The 26,613-nt window shown below is 44.9% G+C and overlaps 4 protein-coding genes across 9 annotated transcripts in view; all 4 read right to left on the reverse strand.

Moving 5' to 3' along the window:
• The window catches only part of LOC311064970 (mitogen-activated protein kinase kinase kinase kinase 4-like), a 107,403-nt gene extending 107,052 nt beyond the window's left edge, over positions 1–351 (reverse strand). For all 6 annotated transcript variants that reach the window (XR_014602774.1, XR_014602775.1, XR_014602776.1 and 3 more), the window contains exon 1: positions 65–351. Coding sequence is in view for 2 of the 6 variants with exons in the window: in XM_084085059.1 (XP_083941185.1) it covers positions 65–121 (57 nt within the window). In the remaining 4 variants the exon portion in view is untranslated. The remainder of the gene's footprint in view (positions 1–64) is intronic.
• A 12,572-nt stretch (positions 352–12,923) lies between these two features.
• On the reverse strand, positions 12,924–14,354 carry LOC311064339 (alpha-taxilin-like; the record flags this gene model as incomplete). The annotated part of the gene is made up of 1 exon (XM_084084171.1): positions 12,924–14,354. Exon 1 carries the CDS (start codon positions 14,241–14,243, stop codon positions 12,924–12,926), a length of 1,320 nt encoding a protein of 439 aa, XP_083940297.1. The 5' UTR covers positions 14,244–14,354.
• Positions 14,355–17,682: 3,328 nt separating this feature from the next.
• On the reverse strand, positions 17,683–23,844 carry LOC311064340 (phosphatidylinositol 4-kinase alpha-like; the record flags this gene model as incomplete). The annotated part of the gene is made up of 1 exon (XM_084084172.1): positions 17,683–23,844. The coding sequence occupies one exon, from the start codon at positions 23,842–23,844 to the stop codon at positions 17,683–17,685; it is 6,162 nt and encodes a 2,053-aa protein (XP_083940298.1).
• Positions 23,845–25,842: 1,998 nt separating this feature from the next.
• Positions 25,843–26,613, reverse strand: LOC311064341 (uridine-cytidine kinase 2-A-like; the record flags this gene model as incomplete). The annotated part of the gene is made up of 1 exon (XM_084084173.1): positions 25,843–26,613. The coding sequence occupies one exon, from the start codon at positions 26,611–26,613 to the stop codon at positions 25,843–25,845; it is 771 nt and encodes a 256-aa protein (XP_083940299.1).

Genomic DNA, 26,613 nt, shown 5'->3' on the forward strand with positions numbered 1-26,613 from the left:
CACACGATCCATCAAATAAAATGAAACAACAGCTCAATGCTCTAACGATAAAGACCCCACTCACCCGCAACGATGCGAGGTCTATGTCCACCAGACTTTTAGCTGGAGATTCGTTCGCCATTTTTCCCAATAATAATAATAAATAGAATTCGCTATGGTGTCGCTCTGATCTCCCTTCAAGCTGAATGTATACTCGCGACAATACAGAATGTCATCGTTGAGAGGTCGTTCGTTGATCTCCTACTAGAGATAATTTCATCCAAAGGCGCGTCTTTTCTTTGTACTCCCCAACGTTGCTGCTGTAAACCCGGGTGGGTCGCTGAGCTACTCCTCCATACCGAGCTACTGCTGCTGCTGCTGCTGCCTGCTAGGACTGCCGCTGCTGCTGCTGCTCAGTGTTGCCTGGTTTTGCGAGAGAAACAAGCAACCAGATCTAGGAAAACAAGCCCAAAAGAAGCAACTACCTGTATAGGCCACCACATACAAAACGCTCGCCCCAAAACAAATTGCCCAGGGCAAATCTGGTGACCTCGGAACGGTTGCCACCTGGTATTCCTAAACGTAACCTCAGTAGAATATGCCTAAACTAACCTTATTCCAGTGGTGTGTTCTAGGTTTTATTTCGGAGGGATTGATTGATTGATGTACTTTATTTAGTAAGACATGAGAACAACAGGACATGGAAGTACAAATTCACAATACAAGGTCTACTAAACTGGAAGGCTCATAAAGCAAGCTTGTTTAAAATGAGATCCCCACGCACACAAATCATGATGATAGACAGACAGATATACACACTACTATACAGAACGTCATACAATCAGCTTACAGGTTACTGGTGAAAAGCGAAAAATATGTACAAGAGAAGAAAAGTTCGGGGAGGGGGGTTGGGGGGGTAAGTTAAGACTTTCACAGGGGCCATTTTCGAATTGCAGCCTCCTTTTTATTACTTCTGTTGGCGCCTGCAAAATTGTAACATCCGTCACCATGGGGTAGTGTAGATCTACGGGTTGTAAATGGAGAAATCATGATTATGACAGTCATGTTTCAGGGCTAGCCTAAACCTAACTTTATTCCTAAACGTAACCTCAGTAAACTATGCCTAAACCTAACCTTATTCCTAAACGTAACCTCAGTAAACTATGCCTAAACCTAAACGTATTCCTAAAATCTTTGAATTGCAGCCTCCTGAAGGTGTATCTTTAGGGCAGTTTTGAAAGTGAGTAGGGTTTTACACTCCTTTACTCCTTTTAGTAGGGCATTCCACATTTTTGTTGAATGGCATGAGAACGAGTTCATTCCCTTTGTTGAGCCAAATCTGGGTTGAACATGATCCGTGGAGCTGCCTCTGGATACGATAATCATTCCCTGCACGACATGCACTTGGTCGTGGAGATACGCTATCGCGTTTTCAATGGATGAAATGATTAGTAGAGGGCTACGCTTGGCTATTTTTCTGCAGGTCACACTACGTATATAGCGTAACACGGTAGAACACAACACTGCCTAATTCCTAAACGTAACCTCAGTAAAACTGTGCCATAACCTAGCCATGGTTCACATGACGGTCATCTGCCTGCGTCACAACCGTCATGGATGCACTTCAACCGCGTGTGGTGGATTTCTCCATTTACAACCCGTACATCTACGTAAATGTTCAGATTTAAAATATGAAGTGCTACCCCATGGCCACGGATGTTACAATTTTGCACACCCCAGCACAAATACCTGTATCTTCCGTATTGTTAAATAAAAAGCTTTTAATCCGATCAATGGCCTTTTTCTCATAGAGTTATAATGTATCGGAGTGCAATACACCTCCCAAACGATAGGCTCGCGTAGTTGAAAGCATATGGCGAAAAAACAGAGAAAATGGCCACCGATCGGATTAAAATGCTTTTTATTACTTCTGTTGACGCCTGCAAAATTGTAACATCCGTTGCCATGGGGTAATGTAGATGTACGGGTTGTAAATGGAGAAATCATGATTATGACAGTCATGTTTCAGGGCTAGCCTAAACCTAACCTTATTCCTAAACGTAACCTCAGTAAACTATGCCTAAACCTAACCTTATTCCTAAACGTAACCTCAGTAAACTAGGCCTAAACCTAAACTTATTCCTAAACTTAACCTCAGTAAACTATGCCTGCCCTGAACCTAACCTTACTCCTCCTAACCTTAACCTCAGTAAAGCTATGCCTACCCTTAAACTTATCCTCAGTAAAACAGAAGAAGGATGTGGGAGCTGAAAGCTCTTCGGAGCTGGCCGGGTGTATGGAGAATCGGAAGGATTGGAGACTCCAATGGAAGCTCGTCTGAGGACGACTGAGAGAGAAAACAGAGGATGAGGTCCGCTAAAAAAATGGGGGCGAGCGTGTTTTGGGGCGAGGCTGCTGGTTACCCACATGAGCACTTTAACCTATGCATCGGCTATTTGAAAATAGCAGATCTACAAGCTCATAACGCGTCACACCCCAACGTGTTGTGAGCTTGTAGTTCTGCTGTTTTCCAAAAAGAAAAAATCAAAGAAGTGTTTGAATATTTTCGACTCAACTCAAACCTCGTATGGGGGACCCTGGCATAAATATTTTCAGATGGGGGTCCGCAGACAAATACATATTCATGTGGGGGTCCTCGACATGAAAATGTTTGAGAACCAATGGTTTAAACAACATTACACAGCAAGCCCAAAATAAACAATGTACACTTTATAAACAAGACCAAAAAAACACAACCCGCAACTACCAATATTTACAAGCAACTTTACAGAAAAAGAAGCCCAAAGTCGCTTATAATAAGCCGACATGGCAACAGTGCTGCTGCTGCTGCCACAGCCCTGCCTCTCTCTCTAACTGTAGCTCCAAGTCTCTCTCTCTCTCTCTCTCTCTCTCTCTCTCTCTCTCTCTCTCTCTCTCGCTCTCTCTCTCTCTACTGTGAAATCCTGAGCTCTCTCTCTCTCTACTGTGAAATCCTGAGTGTTAATTTAGCTCTGACTGTGTACACATGGAACCAAAGGGGGCCCATTATACTCACGATTTTACAGTGTATCTCTCTCTCTCTCTCTCTCTCTCTCTCTCTCTCTCTCTCTCTCTCTCTCTCTCTCTCTCTCTCTCTCTCTCTCTCTCTCTCTCTCTCTCTCTCTCTCTCTCTCTCTCTCTCTCTCTCTCTCTCTCTCTCTCTCTCTCTCTCTCTCTCTCTCTCTCTCTCTCTCTCTCTCTCTCTCTCTCTCTCTCTCTCTCTCACTCCACTAGCTCACCAGTACTGGAAACTGAATCAGAGAGAGAGAGACAGAGAGAGACTGCAGGGGAATGGATTGACTGCAATGAATTGAAGAAAGGCTCCCCCAGGCTATATATCTCCATCAGTGGAAATGAAACAAAATACAATTACATTATACCAAGCTTACACCACATGTGTTCACTTCAGCTGTAATTTTATTTCATGGTAGACATGCATTTTCTTCTTTATTTGGAAAGATTGTATTTGAACCTATGGAATGGGCGTGGCACTGTGGCAGCTATCCAAACGCTTTCAATGTTGGTACTGTACACTGGACGCTACAGTACATGTTACTGTACAAAATTATATTGTACTGAAGTTGTACACACACCGCTGCCATTGACCCAGTCACTCCCGGAGTATCAATAAAGTTGCATTAGCCTCTACACTGACCACTGACAGAGAATTATACTATCTAATGTATAACTATACTTTATTGCAGGGGAAATACATAAACCTGTCACTATCATTCTCTCTCTCTCTCTCTCTCTCTCTCTCTCTCTCTCTCCGTGCTGGGCGTGAGTGTGATAAGGCTTTGGGGTCAGTTAGTTCTTATCAGTGTCTAACAATGGCAGTTTCTCAGCCATTCACAAAAAAGGGAAATGCAGTGGTTGTATTGAGTTTGCATGCCCACAATGAGCCACTGAACAATAGACACATTAAGGATGCTAAAGAATAAACATTATAGTGAACGCAATTTGATTGAATTGCTCTAGACACTACTACTACCGGTACTACTACTACTACTACTACTACCATTACTATTACTATTACTACTACTACTATTACTACTGCTAGCTGCTACTGCTACTGCTACTATACCCTCACTACTACTGTCATTTACTATTGTCACTACTACTATACCCTCACTACTACTGTCATTTTCCCTGCTTTTCTCCCTGATTCTCCCCACCCACCCCCTCTCTCTCTCTCTCTCTCTTTCCTACTCTCCTTGTCCATCCCTCCTCAGAAGAGAGAGGGTGATTTGGAGCATGTGAAAGAAAAAACAGAATCATGTGAATGTCAGGATCCACATGCAAGGCGTGGCTCCAATGTGGATCTCGGACTACATGGCCAGTCTGAGACATATCAGTCAGACATCAGTCGTCTATGACAGTGGTTCTCAACCTTTACAGGCCGCGACCCCCCAAAATAATCATATTTGAACTGGGCCCCCCCCCCCATCCTGACAAACACTTGGAATTGTTGGAGTTGAGGCATTAAATTTAGTTTGACTCGGTTCCGCGGATTAATATTGTGAAAATAGCAGATCTACATGCTCACAACGCCTCGCAGTTTGTTGATTACTTTTGACGCAGTAATGGTCTTATTTATTTTTTTAATGATTAAAAAGGTCTTAAAATCCCTTAAAGATCGTCCCTTAAAAATCACAGCGCGTCCTCGCCGTACATGCTTGCAGAGACTCGGCTGCCATGTTATTTGTGTCCAAAGTGGCCACTGATACCCCAAACCGCATAGTGCTGCTTTAAATAGTCACTTTAGAAATGTGCAGATACCCTGTATACACATACAGTATAGTATGTTGGTTTGTTTACTGTTGAGTGAGAAAACAATGTTGCACATTATTAAGCTAATCATCTGGGGGCCCCCTGTGGTTTTCAACCCACAGGTTGAGAACCACTGGTCTATGACATAGCTATGACATATGCTTCCAAATTTGAGCAAGGTTTCTTCCCGATCCAAGCCCCTTGACTTCCATTATCAAATTATAATTTAATATTTCAAAAAGTATATAACATTATACAGGTATGTTTGTGTGAGGGAATAGTGGAGGTACTTCTGTGTCCCCGGACCCCACATTGGGAACCATACAGACAGGCTCACCACATGGAGCACCTGAGTAACTCACCTGGTAGGGTGCATACCATAGTTCTTATGGCTGCCCCAGGTTCGAATCTGACGCGAGGCACTTTGCAGCACATGAGTCTCTCCTGCCATTCATGTCTCTCTACTCAAGGTCACTGTCAATTGACACACAAACAAGGCTCACTGTAAGAATTTTACAGACAAAAACAGTCTCTTATCTGAAAAGCAAAGAGGCATTATTTCCAAATAAGGGCATTCTACAAGCAACTAGTGGGGGTCAACATATGGTTGTAATGACAAAGAGATAAAAAGAACCAATTCTCAATTCATGAATTATCTATTGTTGTATCCATGGCAAATGGCTGGGAAAGCCAGCTAAAGCAACTCTTGTTCTAGTGTTGAATCAGTGCAATGTTGATTTAACTTCAAAACACAAAAAAGTGCAGACTGCTGGCTGTTGGCTCTTCTATTGTTGACAGCAAAAATACAAACATGACTACAGCAAACTGGCCCAGTCATTTTGCTTAGGTCTGTGCTACAGATTTGGAGTCTTTTTCCTTTTTCGTGGCAAGGGGAGAGGGGGGACACACCACAGACATCAAAGTATGCACTCAGCGGGGTGTGCCCTGCTTTCATGTGTTATCTATAGCTGAGATTCTTAAACGTTTTCAGGATATGTGGGCCCCTAATAGAGGCCTGTCACGGGACGTTTTTAGAGCACTTTCCAGTGGTTTTCGAGGGAGACGCAACCATGTTGGGAGGAGTGACAGTGAAATATTGTGAAGTCACCTCTCTCTGGCAGACAGACATAAATAGATTGACTATAGCACTGACATGATCAGTGTGCCTTGGTCTGGTCAGGACTGTTATAGGCTACATTACTGACTTGTGGGAAAATCGGCTTGTACAGAAACACATGACTGGTTTACGTGGCGAGCATGGAGAGGTTGTGTTTGTGAGTTGTGAGGTGCACGTAGTATGCATATATGCATTTGCCTGTGGGTATATAATGATTGGTGGCATGAAATGAACTCAAAGGATAGCCTACATCCTCAATAAAATTAAGGATTTTACCAGTCTACAAGATAATACTAGGGACAAGAAACTTCTTCCCTTTCTTTCTTCTATGGAAATAACGATACGATGGGACTTATGCACGAAAACGAATTTCACTCACTTCTTTACTTCTGTAAACTTGTGATGTGACAATAAAGCTGATTCTGAATCATGGGCCTCGACCATTTACCAGGTCATTCTACGAGCCATTTCATACTCGCTAAATAGGCCTATCATTTACGGTATAGGCCACAAAGACAATGTGCTACACTAATATTGCAACTGGCACTTAGACACACACAAAGTGACATATATCCGACCAAGTGCGTATGATAACATACATATGCAAACACACACAGACACACGTGCAACACACAGCTTCCCCCTTGGCTAGGTACAGAGCAGTGTTGCCATGTCTGCTTATTATACACGACTTTCGGCTTGTTTTTTTGTAAAGTTGCTTGTAAATATTGATAGTTGCGGGTTGCGTCTTTTTGGGCTTGTTTCTAAAGGGCAGTTGCTTATTTTGGGCTTGTTTCCTAATGTTGTTTAAACCAGTGGTTTTCAAACATTTTCAAATCAAGGACCCCCAAATGAATATGTATTTGTCTATGGACCCCCCATCTGCAAATATTTTGCGCCAGGGACCCCTGTACAAGATTTGTGTTGTTAAAATGTTTCAAATAATATTCCAAATGTTTATCTACAAGCTCACAAGTGAGTGCTTGTAGATCGGATATTTTCTAATATCTGATGCATTTCGATTTAAAATGCTCATGTGGCCAATAGTCGCATCTTTTGGGCTAGTTTTCATAGACCTGGTTGCTTATTTCTCTTGCAAAATCTGGCAGCAATGGTACAGAGCTATGCAGGGATGAGGAACCTGTGGCATATCAAAGACAAACAGACTGTGTTTGTTCAGGACCCGTCCAAACACAACAGAAACACAGACAGGCACACGCACAGTGGCACACGCACACGCACACGCACACGCGCACGCACACACACACACACACACACACACACACACACACACACACACACACACACACACACACACACACACACACACACACACACACTCACTCACTCACTCACTCACTCACTCACTCACTCACACACACACACACACACACACACACACACACACACACACACACACACACACACACACACACACATGCTCCTGAGCTCACAGACACTGATCCTGACTCATCCACTTGTCAATGTGTCACATAAAAACACACACACACACACACACACACACACACACACACGGACGCACGCACGCACGCACGGACGCACCCCTTAGGTACAGTCTAGAACAGTGTTATACAGTATGTGTGTCACATCTTGAAAAAGCAGATTAGTCAACATCAGGCTAGTCAAGTGAGTTCACGTGTGTGTGTGTGTGTGTGTGTGTGTGTGTGTGTGTGTGTGTGTGTGTGTGTGTGTGTGTGTGTGTGTGTGTGTGTGCGTGTGCGTGTGCGTGCGTGCGTGCATATATGTGTGTGTGTGTGTGTGTGTGTGTGTGTGTGTGTGTGTGCGTGTGTGTGTGTGTGTGTGTGTGCGTGTGTGTGTGTGTGTGAGAAAAGAATAGCCAGCACTACAAAGCTGCTCTCTGCTATTTAATTAATAGCTTGTTATAGGAGGTCTGGAGTGGTTATAACACTATGACTTGTTGTTCCCACAACACCGCAGACACCAAACTGTTATCGTGGGGTTGAGATGGACCAAACCGGTTCTTCCTCTAGCCTACAGTATGTCACATGTGGCGGCTTGCATGTCTAATCCATACATGAACCTGTTTCCACAGGTAAAGTCGGCTATTTAAATATCCCTGAAAAATAAAATAGGGCTCAAGTGTTTAAACTGTTCTTCATTTAGCTGGGGACCCGATTTGGAAACCCCTCAAGGACCTCTGGAGTTCCTCAGCCCTCACTTTGAGAACCAGATCCACACAGTATGTATGAGATGCAGGTGATTGGCATATAGATTACAAAAAATAATCCCAAGGGGAAGAGGCCCCACATGCTCACTCACTGTAAAGCCTAATTTACAGGTGTCACACACAAAAAGAAGGGAAAAAAACGGATCTACTGATCTTGTAGATCAGTTATTGTTGGCAAGGGACACCCTCATGAGATGGAATATGACATTGCTTAAGTTGTTTTCGATAAGAGTGTGTTTCTTTTGTTCAAATGGAGAATGGGGGCATGTATTGCAATTCCCCAATTTCTACTTTTCAGTTTGTGGCCTACAATTAGTTAAATGTTGATACAAATCATGGACTCAGTAGATAACATTTCACCATGTGTATATATACCTTCAGGTGACTATAAAAATCCAATTGAGCCCCAACCCACTCCAATATAAATCTAAGTTTATGTTGCAGTTTCACAAACAACACTGCCTAATCTAAGTTTATGTTGCAGTTTCACAAACAACACTGCCTCCCTGTGGCCAACATATAAAATGTAATCAACAAGTGAAAAAGTTAAAAAGCATTTACTAGCATTCGCTTGCCCGGTCACTCACAGGAGTCACTGGAGTGGTGGAAGAAGTACTCACATTTTTACTTGAGTAAAAGTACCAATACCACAATATAGAAATACTCTGTTACAAGTAAAATTTCTGTATTCACATTTTACTTGATGAGAGTACAAAGGTATTGGCATCAAATTGTACTTAAAGTACCAAAAGTAAAAGTACTCATGCAGAAAGTCCCATTTCTGGTTTCCAAATGTATAGAAAATCTTTTGAAAATAGCAGATCTACAAGCTCACAAAGCGTCACAGATCGACGTGTTGTGAGCTTGCAGATCGACTATAAGTACAAAATAGGGCTTAGTTGTATGTTTTGTCGTAATAATCCAAATTTGAAAAGTAACTAGCAACTAAAGCTGTCAAATAATTGTAGTGGATAAAAAGTACAATATTTACCTCTGAGATGTAGTGGAGTAGAAGTATCAAAAAAAGGAAATACTCAAGGAAAGTAAAAATACCTAAACAAATTACTTAAGTACAGTACTTGAGTAAAATGTGCTTAGTTACTTTCCACCACTGGTCACACAAAAACCTCCAACCAATGACAGAGTCTGCAGGAATGTTAATTTAAGATTCCTGTCATCCACTCTGAAGAGCCAAGCAAAACATTAGCAAAGCAGAAACAAACTATGTATGAATCATTCATACAACATTTGTAGATAGAATGGGTAGGCTTCAGTGGTGTAAAGTAACTAAGTACATTTACTCAAGTATACTGTAGGCTACTGTACTTGACTATAATTTTGAGGTCAAGCTCACAATGTGTCGCACTGCATTGTGAGCTTGTAGATCTGCTATTTTCCAAAGATTTTTTATATATTTGAAAACTTTTGAAATGGGACATTCTGCATAATGAGTAGCCTACTTACTACTTTTGGTACTTTAAAAGTACATTTTGATGCCAATACTTTTGTACTTTACCCAAGTATTTTTTTTATTCTGGACTTCTACTTATTACTTACTTTACGTAATATAGTATTTCTACATTGAAGTATTGATACTTTTACTTAAAGGTAGGGTAAGTGATTTTCTTTGGATAAAATAAGTGTTAAATAGCTCTATATTCTGATAGTACTCATTGCCTATAGACTGGATCACTATCAAAATGAAGATGATAAATGGGTACTCTCTCCTGATTGGCCGAAATGTTTATTAACCTTTTAACATAAAGCTTTCTGTTTTAACCAAGAAATATCACTTACCCTACCTTTAAGTAAACAATAATAGTACTTTTTCCACCACTGCTGAAGAGCCAAGCAAAACATTAGCAAAGCAGAAACAAACTACAGTATGTATGAACCATTCATACTTAGTTTGTAGAATGGGTAGGCAGTAGGCTACAAGGGTGCACTATGGTCGCTTCACACGTCACCACAGCCTACTAGGCCAGTGGTTCCCAAACATTTTAGCTCGAGACCCAAAAGAGAAATTTGATGTCTCCCCAGGACCCAAACTATAGTGAAAATACCAGATCTACAAGCTCACAACGCGTTGCGATGTGAAGCGTTGTGAGCTTGTAGATCAGCTATTTAAACATTATTTATGTGATTTCTTTGATCATTTATTTTAATTTTATGAGATTTTTTTGAGAAATCTTTGAATTTGTTTCTAATTCATGAAAAATGTTGCATTTTTTTTATTTTCTTATTTTTTTTATTTAGAAATAATAATGAGTAAAAATCACACCCTGTGTGAAGGTAGCGGCGCCTTTGATACATTATGTCATCGATATGTGTTTATAGCCATGTGTCACGTGAACACGGACAAAGTCAGGTATAGAGCAGGATCCGCTCTGCGCCGCCAAAAATCACACCCAGTGTGAAGTGGGCGGTGTGTGGTCATCACAAAATGACTCACTTAAAAAAAAATCACACCTGTGTGAACCTCGACGGGCCTGACCAATCAGAACGTTGACGGACCTGACCAATCAGAACCTCGACGGGCCTGACCAATCAGAACGTTGACGGACCTGACCAATCAGAACCTTGGCGAGCCTGACCAATCAGAACGTTGACGCAAAAGCCAGGTATAGAGGGCTAATATCCGCTCTATACCTAAAGGTATAGAGCGGCTAGCGCCGCTAAAAACAAAATGTAGGAGAGAAAAAAACGAAAGGGATATTTATTCACTTGACCCATAAAAATGTGTCCGCAACCCACAATTGGGTCCCGACCCACTGTATATGAAACCAAACAGAGACCAGATAACTGCAGAAAAACTGCAGTTGTCCGTGGTCCACGTACATCTGAATTGAAGCCTAAATGTCTAAATGGCATAAAGTGAAAAAAAAGAGAAAAAAAAGATTATGGAACTAGAAAAAGTGCTCCTCGGGGCACAGGTCTCCGCCAGGTTATTGTGGGTCAGGAATGTTGATAGAATATGAATCGGACAGATCCATCTTGATCACATGACTATAGAGATAATGTGTACCGAATTGCGTAATGTTTGGACAGTCTGTAGGAGTGATCTAGGAGTAGGAGTAATCTACTGTAGCAAAAATGCGCTATAATAGGGAAATGTCTAAAGGGTGGCATTTGTTCCTCAATGTAGCGCGTATGTGCGTGCAAAGTTTCACGTTCATGCGTTCATGATTTGAGGCATTTAAAAACGGGCCACTCCTACAAACTTTAGATGTCAATCTTAGCCAATCAGGATGTAATATGAAAAATCAAACAGATTTGTCTTGATCACATGACTATAGAGATCATGTGTACCGATGTGCGTGAAATGTGGATGAAATCTGAAGGAGTAATATTTAAAAAATGGTTCTACATACGTCGGGACTATAAAAAGGCAGATGTGAAAAATGCAGGGCAAAGGTTTTTCCTTGGCCTCTAGGGAGTGCGCATACAAAATTTTACGCAGATCGGTGCAGTTATAGGTAAAAACACAAATCGGCCTGTTATAACAGCACCATGAGGCTGATTTGAAAATTATCCAGTGACATTTCTTCCTCGGCCTAGTGGGAATGTGCGTGCAAAGGTTCACGGAAATCGCACAATGCTTTCATGATTTGAAGCATTTTGTTCAAAACTGAGCACTCCTGCAAACTTTGGAAGACAATCTTAGCCAATCAGGATGGAATATGAAAATTCTGAAAGACCCATTTCGGTTAATGGCTATAGAGATACTGTGTACCGATTTGCGTGATATTCGGACAAAAACTGTAGGAGTTCTGTCAAAAAAATCAGGTTTGCAAAAATCTGCCTCCTGGTGGCGCTATAACCCATGTGAATAATGTGGGCCAGAGGTTCTGCTCTGGCATCCAGGGAGTGTGTGTGCACAGTTTTGCTGCGACCAAGCCAACGGTGTCGGAGATTAGCTGCTCGCAGACAGACACACGGACACACACATGGAGGGACGGACAGGGTGCAAAACCCTTCGGCCTGGCGGAGACAATCATTTACTGGCCTCCCCTCAAACAGAGAACAAGATGGAGGGGGGCTAATATTCAGGGTTCGATTTGCTGGGGGTGTGGAGGGAATCCATGCCTTTGCTTTGATATCCCCCCATTTCTATCGCCGGTGAGGATTATATTTATCCATGCTTCTGGTCAGACTGAATACATGCGTTTCCTTTTGGGAAATGTAGACTATTTACACACTATGTTTGATATTTATGTTATTAGATAATAATATCATAATTTAACAGTTTAAGAATTTATGTTAACCACATTAACCCTGCCCATAGATTATTTTGGGCAAACTTTCAGAAATAGTGAAAATAGTGGATCTACAAGCTCACAAAGCGTTGTGAGCTTGTAGATGGTCTATTTACAATTTGTTGTACGACAAAGTAGAGAGCTTAAGTGATCAAGAAAATGCCCCATTTTCTTTCAAATCAAACCCTGAATATTATATTATTTCTGGATGTTGTCAGACAGGGTGTGGCAATCTTGCCGTTGCTTAATGCTTACCAGCATAGATCGACCAGCCGGATTGATGAGGGGGAATGCTGTCTTTGTTAGCAATTGTTAGTCTTCACATCCTCACTAGTGTCACTTGGCTCGACCTCCAGGGTGATGGTCTTGCTGGTGAGGGCTTTCACAAAAATCTGCATGTTTGTAAGTATCTCATCTCATCTCAAACTCTTCTGCAGTGACCATCTCTATATGTCATTTTTTGTTGTTGTACAGATTCATGTTTTTATTGACTCAATAATGCATTCTGTTCACTGTTAGTCGAACAGAACAAAGCCCATGTCGATCACATTCCTCAGACTTCATCCCTGACCTCCTCCTCCTTAGCAGGCAAAGCAGCAGCAGCAGCAGCAGTAATTTCAGCTGCAGCTGTTGTGGCGGGAGCTGTAGGGAGGCTGGTGGTGGTAGTTAGATCAGTAGTAGCCGATAGCGCCTCTTCTAGTGCAGGGGGCCTGGAGGCCTGCTGGATCCCCTCCGCCTCAGTCTCGGCCGCGCTCTCGCCTGGCATTGAACCACTGCCCTCTGCAGGCGAGGGCTCTGTCAGCTGGGGTGGTCCCAGAGGGCTTGCAGCACCTTCCGCCCCACCTTGCTCCTGGAGGTTTTCAGTCCCTTCCTTCCCACCTTGCCCCTCCTGGAGGAGATTTGCAGCCCCTTCCTCCTCCCCACCTTGCTCCTGGAGGAGGATGAGCTGCTTGTTGAGGTCGTTTCTCTCTTGCTGAAGGGCTCTGCACAGCTTCTCTAGGAGTTCCTGCTTCTCTTGTTGGGCCTTGAATTGGCCATCGCGCAACATTTTCTCTTCCGTCATCTGCAGCAGAGCCTGGTTATTGCTCTGCCATTTGCTCCTCCACTGAGTCGTATCCTTCTCCAGCTTCCTTGTCTTCTTGGACATCTTCTCCATCTCTTGTCTGTAGGTGGTGAAGGCCTCGTTGCTTTTGACCAGAGTGCTCTGGAACTCCTCAAACTTGTCCATGTATAGGGTCAGCTGTTGCTTATGATGTGTCTCCTGCTCCTTCATCAGCTCACATCTGTGTCTGGACTCTGTGGCATCCTTCAGTAGAAAGTCCTTCTCCCTCTGATGCTTCTCCTCCACTTGCTTCATCACCTCGGCATTTCTCTCAAACTTGTTTGTTATCAGCTCTTGCTGCAGGTCCTTGTGCTTGAGCACCTGCACCATGTGCTCCTCTCTGAGTTCATACTGCTCAATGAGCTTCTTGAGCTTCTCGGACAGCTCCAGGTTCTCCTGACGCAGCAAGGTATTCTGGGAGCTGTACTGCTCCATCTGCACCTCAATGCCACTCCTTGTCACCTGGAGGCGTCGCATGTCCTCTTTGCGCTGTTCTTCGTACTCCCTCGACCGATGAGCATATTCATCCCTCAGTGTCTTGTTGTGTGTATGCAGGTCCCTGCACAAGCTCTCCATCTTGCTGCGGGCCAGGATGGCCTTGCCGTGTTCCCGTTGCAGGTTAGCCTTCTCCTTGACAATCTGGGACTGCTTCTTTTGCAGGACCTTTACCTGTTTCTGCACACAACGACTCTCTTCCAGCTGGTCTGCGTACATTCTCCTCAGGGCAGCCAGTTTCTCTTCTGGAGTGGCTAGGGTGTTCAGGGCCTGCATCAGTAGAATAACCTCTTTTGTGAAGGCCTTGTCGTCCCCTGTCTTGGCATCTTCTACAGGGTCCACCTCTCCACTGTCCAGGTTGCTGGGACAGTCCTCATACCTGCCTGGTGTCTCTACCCTGGCATCTACAGGGTCCAGCTCTCCACTGTCCACGTTGCTGGGAAAGTCCTCATCCCTGCCTGGTGTCTCTACCCTTACGTCCTCTGAGCAGCACACCCCACGGCTGAAGTCGGGTGGTGACTCGCTACCTCCAACAATTCCACTTGTTTCGACCACATCTATCCGACTCACACCTGTTTGCTCCATTGGTATTGGTCCAAACCTGATTTCAAACTTAACTATAAAATCCTCTTTTAATACCTTCTCCTTATTTGTTCATACAATGAACTCCTTCACTTTTATAGTGACAGTGACATCACGGTTAGGTCTGACCTCGCTTTGTGATTAGCTGAGAGTCAATGTCACCAAATATAGACATATCATCATGATCATGATCATGATCATACTTTAAGCCACCAAATCTCAGTCCGCGAAAAAGATGTCTGCGTACAGAATCTCTCCCCGGGGCATAACTCGGAGAGCGAGTTGAAGATTTTGAGCTTGGTGTTGAGTGAGATATTTTAGTGTTTCCAGATCTTATTTAATATGTTTAATGTTGTTATTGCTTTCCCTATTCTTGACTTCACATCCTCCTCTGTCCCACCGTCCACAGCTATCACACTTCCCACAGGTATGTAAATTTGTCGACCTCTTCCAGTGTCTGGTCCCCGATGGTTATAGGATTCATGCCTTTGTTGTTTATCCGCATTAGCGGATTAGCCCAAGTCCGGCTGCTGTTGTTTCTAGCAGTTGGGATTTGTCTTGCATCTGCTGGTGGTGGTGGCTATGTGTGAGTAGTGCGATATCATTCGCAAGTCAAGGTCCTCAAAATGTTCTGTCAGACTCCATTGGATGCCAGTCTTTTTATAGTGGGTTGTTTGTTTCATGGTCCAGTCGATGCATATATAGGAGGAAGAGGAAAGGTGAAAGCCCCCTGTTGCACCCCTGTTTCACCCCAGTGAGCACCTTGAACGTTTGTGCATGTCCTTGGTGGAGCACTTGGCATTGCATGTCCTGATATGTGTTTAAATGATGTCTATGTATTTGAGGGGGATTCCATAGTGTGCCATCAATTTCCATAGCAGCTCGCGGTCTACACTGTCGAATGCCTTTTCAAATCAATTAAATTGACATGAACAGGTATGGATTGCTTGATGATGATCCTGAGCGTAGCAATGTCGTCACTGCACGATATTCCGTTATATAGAGATATAGAGATCTCCATATATGGGCATAAAAGGGACACAGGTAGACAGACAGAAACAGAGATCTCCATATATGGGCACAAAAGGGACACAGACAGACGAGTACTCTGACAAAGCCCCCGCCGACACGGCGGGGTGCGACATAGGTGTGAGGGCACCTATGTGGCCCGAACCTATAATACTATAGGTTCGGGCCACAGTTGTACGCTCTCTGCTCCTTACTGGACATTCTGGTGTGTCATTTACAAAAATAGATTATCTGCCAGGCAGAAGCAGGGAGATCATGTCTGTGGCTAAATTCACAAACCACTAGGCCGATCAGCAGCAAGTGTGTGTGTGTGTGTGTGTGTGTGTGTGTGTGTGTGTGTGTGTGTGTGTGTGTGTGTGTGTGTGTGTGTGTGCACGTGCATGGCTGGGTGGGTGCATATGTGCACACACAGGATGTGAGTGATGCATATGAGCCCAGCCCCAGCAAAAGGTTCCATATATATATAGGGACTTTGGAAAATTGTTTCCTTTTTTGTGTTTTTAAATGTTTTTCCTCGCATTAACAAAGTTTTAATGTTTAAGAACCTTCTCATTATAACAAATACTATTTTTAAAAATGATGACTATATGTAGATTGCATCTGCCTGCTACCTGACTATGAGGAGCAGGCACAGGTGTTCTTAACGAGAGTGGAGTATGTCAAGTGTGGTCTTTATACGTTACACCAAAGTTAAACCAAAACACAAAAAACATATAAAGTGTAACAACTATCCCAGCAAAGGGTGTAAGAGAGCTGGCCAATAGGAACAAAATATTGGGAAGCAACTGCTGGAACTTTTTTATCAAATTGCCAACTATGCAATGGGTCGCTGAACCCTAACCTATCAAAACTAAACATCCAACCTAACGTGAACCAAATCTTGTAAGATCTCCCACCCGAAACTAAAATAGAAAAACTCAACATACTAGTATGCAGAGCAAAAACAATAGTGGTAAAAAAAAAAAAGACGAGGAGAAAATAAGTCCCAATTGCTGTCTCACCTTAGCCTGGTAAACCCCTCCCTCCGGAAATCTCATTTGCATTTGATTTACCAGGCTAGTGTCACCTTGTTTGTCTCCCCTTGAAGTGCTCCCCCGCTCTCCTTTAAATCTGATGGTTAGTTTCTTGCAGGTGTTCCACTCCTAGATTAGGTTAAAGGAGAGCAAGAGAAAGGGGGGGAAACCACACCCACAAGAGGTGTGCAACAACCTGCAACAACACGGGCAGTGCCCACTTTATGTTTGTATGCCGTTACATACTCCGAATTGGCCGCTGCTTGGTTTGTGATCCAATCTAATAACCCTATCCAAAATGGTGGCCAGGTAACAATCAAATTGTACAGTTAAACAGTACACTAAACTATTGTGGTTTTAACTGTTCATTACACTGTGCGTGATGGAGGCGTGTGAGTACAGAGATACGACACAAACAAGTATAATCCAGTTCAGGAAGTCTGTCAGAATGTACAGTATTGCTTCCTGTATTGCTGTGCATGGGCAATACGCAGCTATACAGGTAAGTATTCAATAAGAATGGTAACTTGTAGTAAACAAGTTACCGTACACATGCAAAAATAACAAATGTGTGTATGTATGTACTCTGGAAGACATGGGGATGGTCTGAACAGAGATATAGTGATCTCGGTTATGCCTGGTAGCCAATGGGAACACCATAAACTTTCGCTTGTAAACTCAATATAAATAGGCTGAATTTGTAACCGTGCTAAAGTACAGAATTTATGAAAACATTTGTGTCGATAAATAAGCAGTGCAGTAACATAACCTTGATTCATATTTGATCAGCACTACTTAGTTTGATAGTTTGTATGAAAAGGTGCACCGGGTGCAGGACAAACAACATTTATTTAGTTTGATAGTGACCAGATATTCCCAAGCCGGCCCGTGTTGCGGTGGGTGGACCTTATTTAAATAAAGTTGAATTCAACAAACTTAATGCAAATTTCAGATATGACTGTTCGGAAACCTGGCCTTGAAAACCTTTATTGAAGACTTCACATTGGATGCTCTCCATAGAAAAGGAAATGGATTCGTCGGCGTGACATCATCAACGCATCCAGTGTGTCTGTAGCAACAAGCACAGAAGTTTAGCACGGGATTTGGTTTTGGTAGTACTGGAGCATGTCATAAGTTCTGCTCCTGTTACTGAGGAAGCAGTTCTGGATGACTTTGATGATGAAGGCAGCTGCTTCCTTTTCACTCATGCTTGGGTTAAATCGCTGCTTGAGCAACTTGACGGTCTGTCCTCTGAAGCAGGCAAGACCAATATCCAGCATGAGGGTGACAAGGGAGACCACTGCATCCATATAGGGCCTGACAGCCAGGTATCCCTTCACACACATCTCTGTGAACCATTTGAAGGGTGTGGCCTCCATCTTGCCCCCCATGATCATCACCATCTCATCTGTCAGCTTGATGTCCGGCTCCCAGCCCAGGTTACCACCGGGAGAACTCTCAAAAATGAAGCCGAAATCAATATGAAGGAGGTGGCCCTCGCTGTCGAGCATGATGTTGCCATTGTGTCTGTCTTTGATCTGCAAAAGGAAGAGCAGCAGACTGTAGGCAGCCATACTTCGGATGAAATTGTACTGCGCCTTTTGGAATTCCTGTGTTGACTCATCACCATACTGGTTCCTGAAGTAGTCGTACATACCAACGTCTGTCTGTCGACCCAGCTGGTCACGAGACTTGCAGTCAGGGATGCCCTCAATCACGCCACACCCTGGTGCAGTGGCCACTACTCTGTAGGGGTACACATAGAGGTCCAGACCCACCAACTGGAAGATGTTCTTAAACAGGCCAATGATCTGGAGAGCCAGCATGTCCTGTCTGCAGTCGTCTCCCACTTTAAAAATGGCTGCTTGCCAGCAGATTCTCTTGGCCTCTTCTTCACTCTTAGCCTCATCCAGGGAATCTGAGCGACACTGCAGAACATATTTTTCCAGTTCGCTCATGCCACATCTCTTCACTCTGAATTTGGCCAGGTATGGGGCTTTAGCAGCACTCTGCATAGGTGTGCTAGACTTGTAGTCTATGTCCAGGATTATGGCCTCTGGGTTACTGGGAAGGTAACAGCCAGGTTGGACCTTGATCTTGGACATGGCCTCCAGACAGGCTCTCTTCCTCTCCTCCCCCTTAGGCAAAGGCTTCATGATGGCAGACACATTGATGATCTTGTTGAAGAAGTCAAACTCTCTCTGGTAGAAGTCCTTGGCTGGGCCAGACATAGAGCCAGTGATCTCCTCCACCATGTGCTCCAACAGCTCACCTATATCCGGATCTTTGAGATGTCCTTCCTCATCTAGGTAGATGTTGGTCTTCATGTTCCAGATGAATTGGTGAGCCAGTAGCTGGGATGTCTGAGCCGCCCACAAAATGTATTCTCTCACATAACCCATCTTGTCATATCGAAGTGCTTGTACAATCTGAGGAATGTAAAACAGAATGGCATCTGGTGGGAAGGAACGGAGTACTTTGACCCCATACTGGGCAGTCAGGGGGTGGTGGGGGTACATGGAGGAGAAATAGGATAGCGCGGTGGGGGGGTCAGCGGGGGCCCAGCACAGGATGTGACTCAGCTCTGGAGAGTCAGCATCAATGGTTTGCCACGTTGCTAAGAACTTGACGGCCGCTGGGATGTCACATACGGCAGCTGGGTCCATACGCACTAGACAAGTCACCTCTGATACAATGGCTTCTGTGTTCTTGAACCTGGCAGGTAGCTGCAGGGCTAGATAGGGTGCTATGCTCCAGGCCAGGTTCACATTGTCCTTCCACTGTTTTTCTGTTAGGCTGAGGGATCTGTACCTGCAGTTAGTGATGCTGGTCTCCACTGACTGCTCTGTGGAGATTGCCATCTCCGGGGTGGACAGGGGGTTGTACCACGTTGTCAGCCGCTCAATCTCACTGGCCAGCAGTGCTAGTAGTAGAGTTCTACGTTTGGTGTAGTACTTGGGCAGCTGAGGGCCTTTGCTGTTTTTCTTACTCATGCCAGACTTCTTGGATGTGGTGGACATGCTAGAGGACAGAGGGTAAGTATTGATCCATCCCTGAGCCACCTGCTGCCTCTGACCCACAACCACATCCAGATTACTGCGACTGTCTGTCACCGTGACCACAGACAGGCTGTCCTGAGGGTCTGGGGGTACCAGCTGGTTGGCAGCCAGATATTTCCTGTCTGACATCAGGCTGGCATAGAAATTGATCATTATGCTGATGTCTTCTCTCAGCCTTTTCTCTTTCTGCGTGGGAAACTTAGGAGCAACACTGAAGTAATCAAAGGCTGTGGAATAAATCTTCTCCCTCAGCACATTGCGGATGGTGGCATTTGTCATGGCATCGGAGTGCAGGAGCATGAGGCCCAGGGTGAGCAGTCTGTATCTCGGCCCTATGGCACCAACGTGTTTGTTGAGACTGCTGTTGGCTCCTCCGACACTGTGCGACAACGACCTCTGGAGGATTGTGGTGAATATTTCCACCTGGTCAGTGCTGCAGTACTTGGCTATCTCAAATCTCTGCACCAGGAACTCTATCCAGAGGAAGTGAGGCATGATGTCGGGGGGGCAGGCCACGGGCTGGCTGTCCTCTGAGGCAGCCAGAGGGTCTGCTTCTACCTTAGTCTCTGAGAACAATCCCATCTTCTGTTCCACTGTATTCTGCCAAGCCCCTGCCATTTCGCGCATGAATGGGACTTCAACTCCCTTGTTTGCAGCCAGCAGCCAATCCCAGCAGGCGATGGCTGTCTCCATACCATGTTCTGTGAACATCTTAAGAGGAGACCAGCACAGATGATGCAAGAGATGAGGATCACAGTCTTTGGTACTGATTAGCAGGGCGGTCATCTTGAACATGGCCTGAGTGAAGGATTCTGGGTCTTTTCTGTCCAGAGCGTCAGTTGTCAGACAGACCATCAGCTTGGTCAGGTCTGACCGACTGTGGGTCTGCTTAGAGAACTGGATCATACCTGCCACTTCTCCAGTGTAGTGGTTCCGTAAGTTGAGGGAAGCCATGAAGTTTGAGTAGTCCTTATTCACACAGGCCGGCCTCGCAGTCATCTGGATGGTCTGAGGAAAAGCAGAACCTAGTGTGGTACTCTGTCTGTTGTTGCCAGCAAAGTGCAGTGTACTCTCTGTGGCCATTGCCAGGCCTGTGTGCTGGGACAATCCTGAAACCCAGTTCTGATGCTTGCTCAAGTACTCCTGCAGGTGGGACTTGGTGATAGAGGGTGCCCATTTCATGGCCTCTTTCAGGATTTGACCATAGTGAGCATTAAAGTCCTTCACTATGCTCTCTCTGGCCTCATACGTATCTGGGACAGTGATGATGTAGGTGGTATCTGGAATGTCATAGTAGGGCGGGTCCTTGTGGATGTCAGCGCTGAGTGACAGAGAGAGTGTCTGCAAGATGTCTAGCATGGTCTTCAACACGCGACCACTCCACAACAGATGCGGGAAAGTCTCGACCAAACCAGCCAAGTATTTGTCTGCAACTCTACGGATCCTTTTGTCAGTGTGGTTAAAGTTGACCAATAGAAACTGTGCATGACATTCCAGCTCCTCCTCATGCTCTTTGATCTTGGGCTTCTCAGCCATCATTTGCAGGAAGACATCAAATATCTTATCCCCAACAGAAATAACACACTGCAACATGCCAGACTTGTCTTTTTGAATGGCTTTGTCTGCAAAGTACCTGAACATGACCTGAAACCTTTCGGGGTCATTGGAATGCAGCATCCTCATGTATTCTAATCTGTAGACTGACAGCAGGTACGTGGACATGGCAAAGTCCAGCTTATTGATGAGCGCAGAGTCCTCTGGCGACGGATTCAGGAGGTTGATGATGGTGGATCGCAGCTCACTCAGCTCTGCTGGGGTGACTGTGTCATTCTTCAGTGCCGAGTTGTACTGCAGCTCTGAGCGGAAAGGCTTTCCATTGGGGAAGGTGAGGAGGGGAGACTTGGTAGCGATCTCACATACTCCCTCATACCACTCCTCTGGCCACAGTCCACTTCCCTCTACTGCAAACCCCATGACCACAGAGTACAACCAGAAGTCACGGAACAGCTTCTGGAGACGGGGCTTGGCCTCCTTGATTGGTGGAAGGCGTCTGGTCAGCACAGCAATGACTGGGATGAGGACACCGAGGTTGCCAGCGCTATTTGAAGCCTTAAGGGCAGGCCCTTTGTCTGAGGCCCTCTCGCTGGCCCTCTTTCCTTCCAGGCCCAGCTGAACAAACAACTTCAGTAGGTCCACCATCAGATTGTCCACCAGTGGCTCCCCATGCAGGTTGGCTGCAATATTGGCCAGTGCATTTATCACAGCCAGCGAGCAGTGCCTGTATCCATGGTCTCTAGAGTCTTTAGTGGCTGAGTAAACCACTGAGCTGGCCTTCACACTGATCTGCTGGAACAGGTTCCACACCTCCTGGTAGATGTATTGGTTTCCAGTGATGACCATGCAACCCAGTTGGTCTATGATCAGCACATCCAGTGGTGAAGGAGGCTGGCAGAACCTCTCCTGGAGGATCTGCAAGATGGGTTCCATGACCTTGGGCGTGTCCCTCAGAGCCACGGCTATGTGACCCAGCACTCTGATGGTGTGATCTGGGATCAGATGGGCATCCTTTTCACTCTCCTGTGAGATGTAGAGACAATTGGACAGGCTGTCCAGAAAGGCTTCCACTATCACAGGAACCAGTGTCAAACCGGCCTTGAGACATCTGCAAATGTTGTCGATAGAGATATCTCTGAGTTGCTCATACATAGAGGGCTGATTTTTCCTGTTGGACAGGATGTTGAAGGTTGGCTGGCAGTGCTTGTTGTTTGCCATGATCCTGATTTCATTACTTGTGCTGTACTGGCTGTGGTATTTGTAGAGCTCCATCAGAACAGGGGAGGGGACCACCAGGAAATCCCTGAGAGAGGTGGTGGCAGAGCGGGCCAATCCTGGAAATCTCTCGCACAGATGTCCAAGTCCCTGTAGGCAACAGATTAACAGGGGCATGTGAGCTACGATGACTTTACTGGAGGTTCTAGACTGCAGCTTGTCTGACAGCTTGGTACACAACTCATTTGCTCCTTGCTCATCATTGATGGCCCACACCATGAGGTCCACACAGGCGGCACTGGCTTGGCAACAGAGCTCGAAGGGGCTAGGTTGCCCTGGCCCTGTCGCGTGGAGGACGCACTGCAGCTCAGACTGGCTGCTGCTGAACTGCTCCAGGACAAAGTTGTGCACTTCAAGTACAAACTCCGGCTGCAAGGCTTTCAAGTAGTACAGTGTGTCTCTCAGCATTTTGAACATACAGACATAGAGAGGGTCACTAAATATGTTGTAATATAAGCTAATTCCAGCATTGGCCTCCGTGACTTCCAACAGGGTAGCATCCAGAGTTTTTAGAAAGGAGTAATTTACAAAATTCTTCACCATGCTGAGGAGCTGTCTCAGCAGGTCAACTGGCACCTCCATCCTGCCTTCCCCTCCTCCCATGAAGAGAGGAGACATGGAGAAGCTGAAGCTGACTTTGGAGAAGTAGTAGTCAGGATCCACCTCACTGCTGGCAGGCAAGTAGGCTCCTTCAAAGTGCGGACCCGGAGCTGTAGGGGAGCAGGGGGAGTGGCCTCTGGCATCAGAACTGACCTGTGAGGAGGTATCTGAGTTGGTTCCAGTGTGTGTACGTGGACTGTCTCTCTGGCACACTATCAGCAGTGAGGAAGGCATAATGGAGTGGAAGTCATGGAAGGACCTCTGCCATACTGTCTCCTCTGTAAAACATTGTGTATGAGGTGAATTCCCAGGAAACAGCTTAGACAGCAGAGCCTCGTCTGTGTTGCTATAGCGACCAAACGCCCTCGTCACCCCCAGTAGGCAGGGAACAATGTACTTGCAGAGGTATACTTTATCATGGTTTTCAGGCGTCTGGCACATCTCCTGCATCTCCTGCATAATTTCCATGATGGTATCTAATATCTGTTGTCTGGAGTCTGGGTCCCTCTGAGCCACGTCTGACAACAGGGTCACTAAACAGAAGCTGAAGTTTTCTGCAATGGGGAGAGATTCTCGCCATTTCTTACCTGAGCTTTCTTCAATCCACTGGACCCGCCGTAACCCTCTTAACAGGCGCAGGAAGTAAGACACAAGTGTGTCTTTGTTCTGCAAGTCAGACTCCAGTAGAAACACAGCTAGTGCTATGACAGCATCTCTGCGACGTACATCCAAGGTGAACACACCCTGAACTTCCAAAGGGCACATGCATTGTAGCTTTTGGACCTTTTCAAAAGGCACAGGACGATGGGCAGCTAAAGAGCGGGCTAATGAAAGGACCGTATTGAAATAAAAGTCTCTTGATCGACCTACCATTGCAGAGATATGTACCCTGACATGAAACTCAGATCTAATAATATATACAATTAAGTACCCAATCTGTGCATCGAGGCATGACGTAGGTTACGCTTCTCATCCAATCAATGTGAGGTCAGAACTAATAACCATATATGGCTTCGCCAGACATGAGCAAATCATTAAGAGGGATATAATATATAAACTTCAAGCTACCGTAGGTTCAACGTTTACTGCCTGTCGAGTTCAGACAAGCAGCCATGTGCGATGGAATCGCAAAAACTGATTTGCAGTCCACGTAAAGGCAATGAGCAGACTCCGGAGAACGTTTACTGTTTCCATAGCACGTCAACATATATTATATTTAAGGCTATATATTATTATATTGTATGTAGGCTGTAATCTTGTATAAATATATATGCTGTACGCACTCGATTCCTTTCCCTCTTTCGTTCCCTCTTTTTTCTCTCCCTCTCACAGGTAGCTGGGATAAAACAAAGTGTGTGAGGGGGGACATGTTTATGTGATAACGTTACAATGGCATATTTGTGTGAGCAACGTGTTTGTGTGATCAGAAATTGAAATTAACTCATTACGCCAAGTAAGCTGAGTTAAGTACCGCAACTCCTTTCAGTACATTGTGTAAGGAGTGGGAGAGAGAGATTTGTGACCAGATAGTTACATTTGACAGTAAACATATTTTATCATCCACAAATGTAGTTTCATGTTTCTATAGATCATATTTTGATTGTTAAGAATTGGACAGGGGGTGGGGTTTTGATTGGTAAAAAATCGACGAGAGGGGAAACAATTCGATTTGTCAGGGGATGTTGGTGGGGGTGATTTGTTGGAGAAGGGGAAGTGATGTGAGTGATGAGAAATGGATCCCAAAAAGGCAGATTTTCCTGTTGGGGGGAACTGCTGCCCCCTAACTTGTTTTATTTTTCCTTTTAGGATTGTTCAAGGCTGTCACAGACAGAACCCCAACAGAGTGCAATCCTGGATGTTACATCTCCACTTACAATAAAGATCATTCCCATTTCACACATCACATCAACCTGTGAGCAGCGGTTCAAGTTACCTCTTGACAATTGATTAATAAATACAAACAAAACGTTCAAACAGGAGAAAAGAACTGTAAAAAGGGATCACAGACACCATGTGGCCAGATGTTGACTTTCAGAAATATAAAACATTATGTGAAAAAAAATATTGGTCAGGTTAGGAATTTGGCCCCTCAGTTTGGACTTCTGCCTCTCAAAACATCATATGCCTTGAGGCCACAATTCCCCAGCTGATTTCAAAGTTTTTCATGTGCCTCATTCCTGTCAAACGCTTTTTAAATGTATTTTGTTGAGATTATGAATTCTTAACCACACGTCTCTCCATCCCCATCTTCAAATTAATCCAGTGACTCTGATTAGTCCAGGGCTGAGCGTGTTCGAAATTTTGACTCAGGAGTCGACCAAATAATACTAATAAATTATTTTGTGAAATAAACAGCTTTTAATCTATCTAGCATGTATTTCATTATTTCTCAAAACCATTATTCTATTTGATGGCCTTTCTGCCCTGGCATTTGGCCTCTGTGCCCTCAAAAACATTATAACACCAAAGGCCTGGTGGCCTTAACCCTAAAGTGATGACATTTCAGGCCTGGTGTTGGTACTTGTCACCTCCTTGTCACCTTTGTGTGCACAAAGTTTGGTGCTAATCAGTCCAGCGAATTCTGAGATTAACTCTGGACACAGACATAGACACACACAGACCTTCTCATAGACCTTCTCATCGACTAGCACCTCTTGGACAGCCATACTGTAAAACATATCTAATGACATGAGCAGTCAAAGTAGAATAAACGCAATTCCTCCTTTACTGCTTGTGCTCGACGACTCGACAAGTGTGGCATGGTCAATGTGGGCGGCTGCCGGACTCGGACGCCCGAGTGCTGTTGCCGTTCATATAGCCATTGTGGCGCTGGCTGAAGCCGCCGTTTAGAATGTCTTGAATGTGTTGTACTATCAAGTTGATAGCCACAAGGTTATCTACTCCTCGTGGAATGATCACATCTGCATACTTCTTTGTGGGTAAACAGAAGTCCTCGAAGGATGGTTTAACTAAGGTTAAATATTGTTTCAGCACATGCTCCAGGTCCCTGCCTCGCGTGTCCATGTCCCTTAGAACTCTGCGTGCGAGCCGCGTGTCCGCGTCCGTGTCGACAAACAGCTTCATTTGAAAGAGGTTCCGGATTTCCTGGGAGTAGAATGTCAAGATTCCTTCAAACAACACCACGTCGGCTGGGTACACTGTCACAAATTCCTCTTTCCTGGAATTGGTGACAAAGTCATAGACAGGGATCTGGGTGGCCTCCCCCTGCATTATCTGTCTGAGCGTCCTTGTAATCAGCTCGTTGTCGAAAGCATCTGGGTGATCAAAGTTGAACTGCCCCTTTAGTGCCTTGGCCATCTCCTCCGGGGTGAGCTCCCTGTAGAAACTGTCCTGCCTGAGGATGGCCACCTGTCGCTTGCAGTGGTCGATCTCGTTCTGTCCCAGCAGCTCCAAGATCTTGTCGCACACAGAAGACTTGCCACTGGCGGTGCCTCCGGACACACCGATGAGGAAAGGTTGGCGAACACTGACGTGATCGCCATGGTCAAATAGATCTGTGTCACTCATAGCCAT

Source organism: Gymnoscopelus microlampas, assembly GCF_963454915.1.
Source record: "Gymnoscopelus microlampas genome assembly, chromosome: 17".
Lineage (NCBI taxonomy): Eukaryota > Metazoa > Chordata > Actinopteri > Myctophiformes > Myctophidae > Gymnoscopelus > Gymnoscopelus microlampas.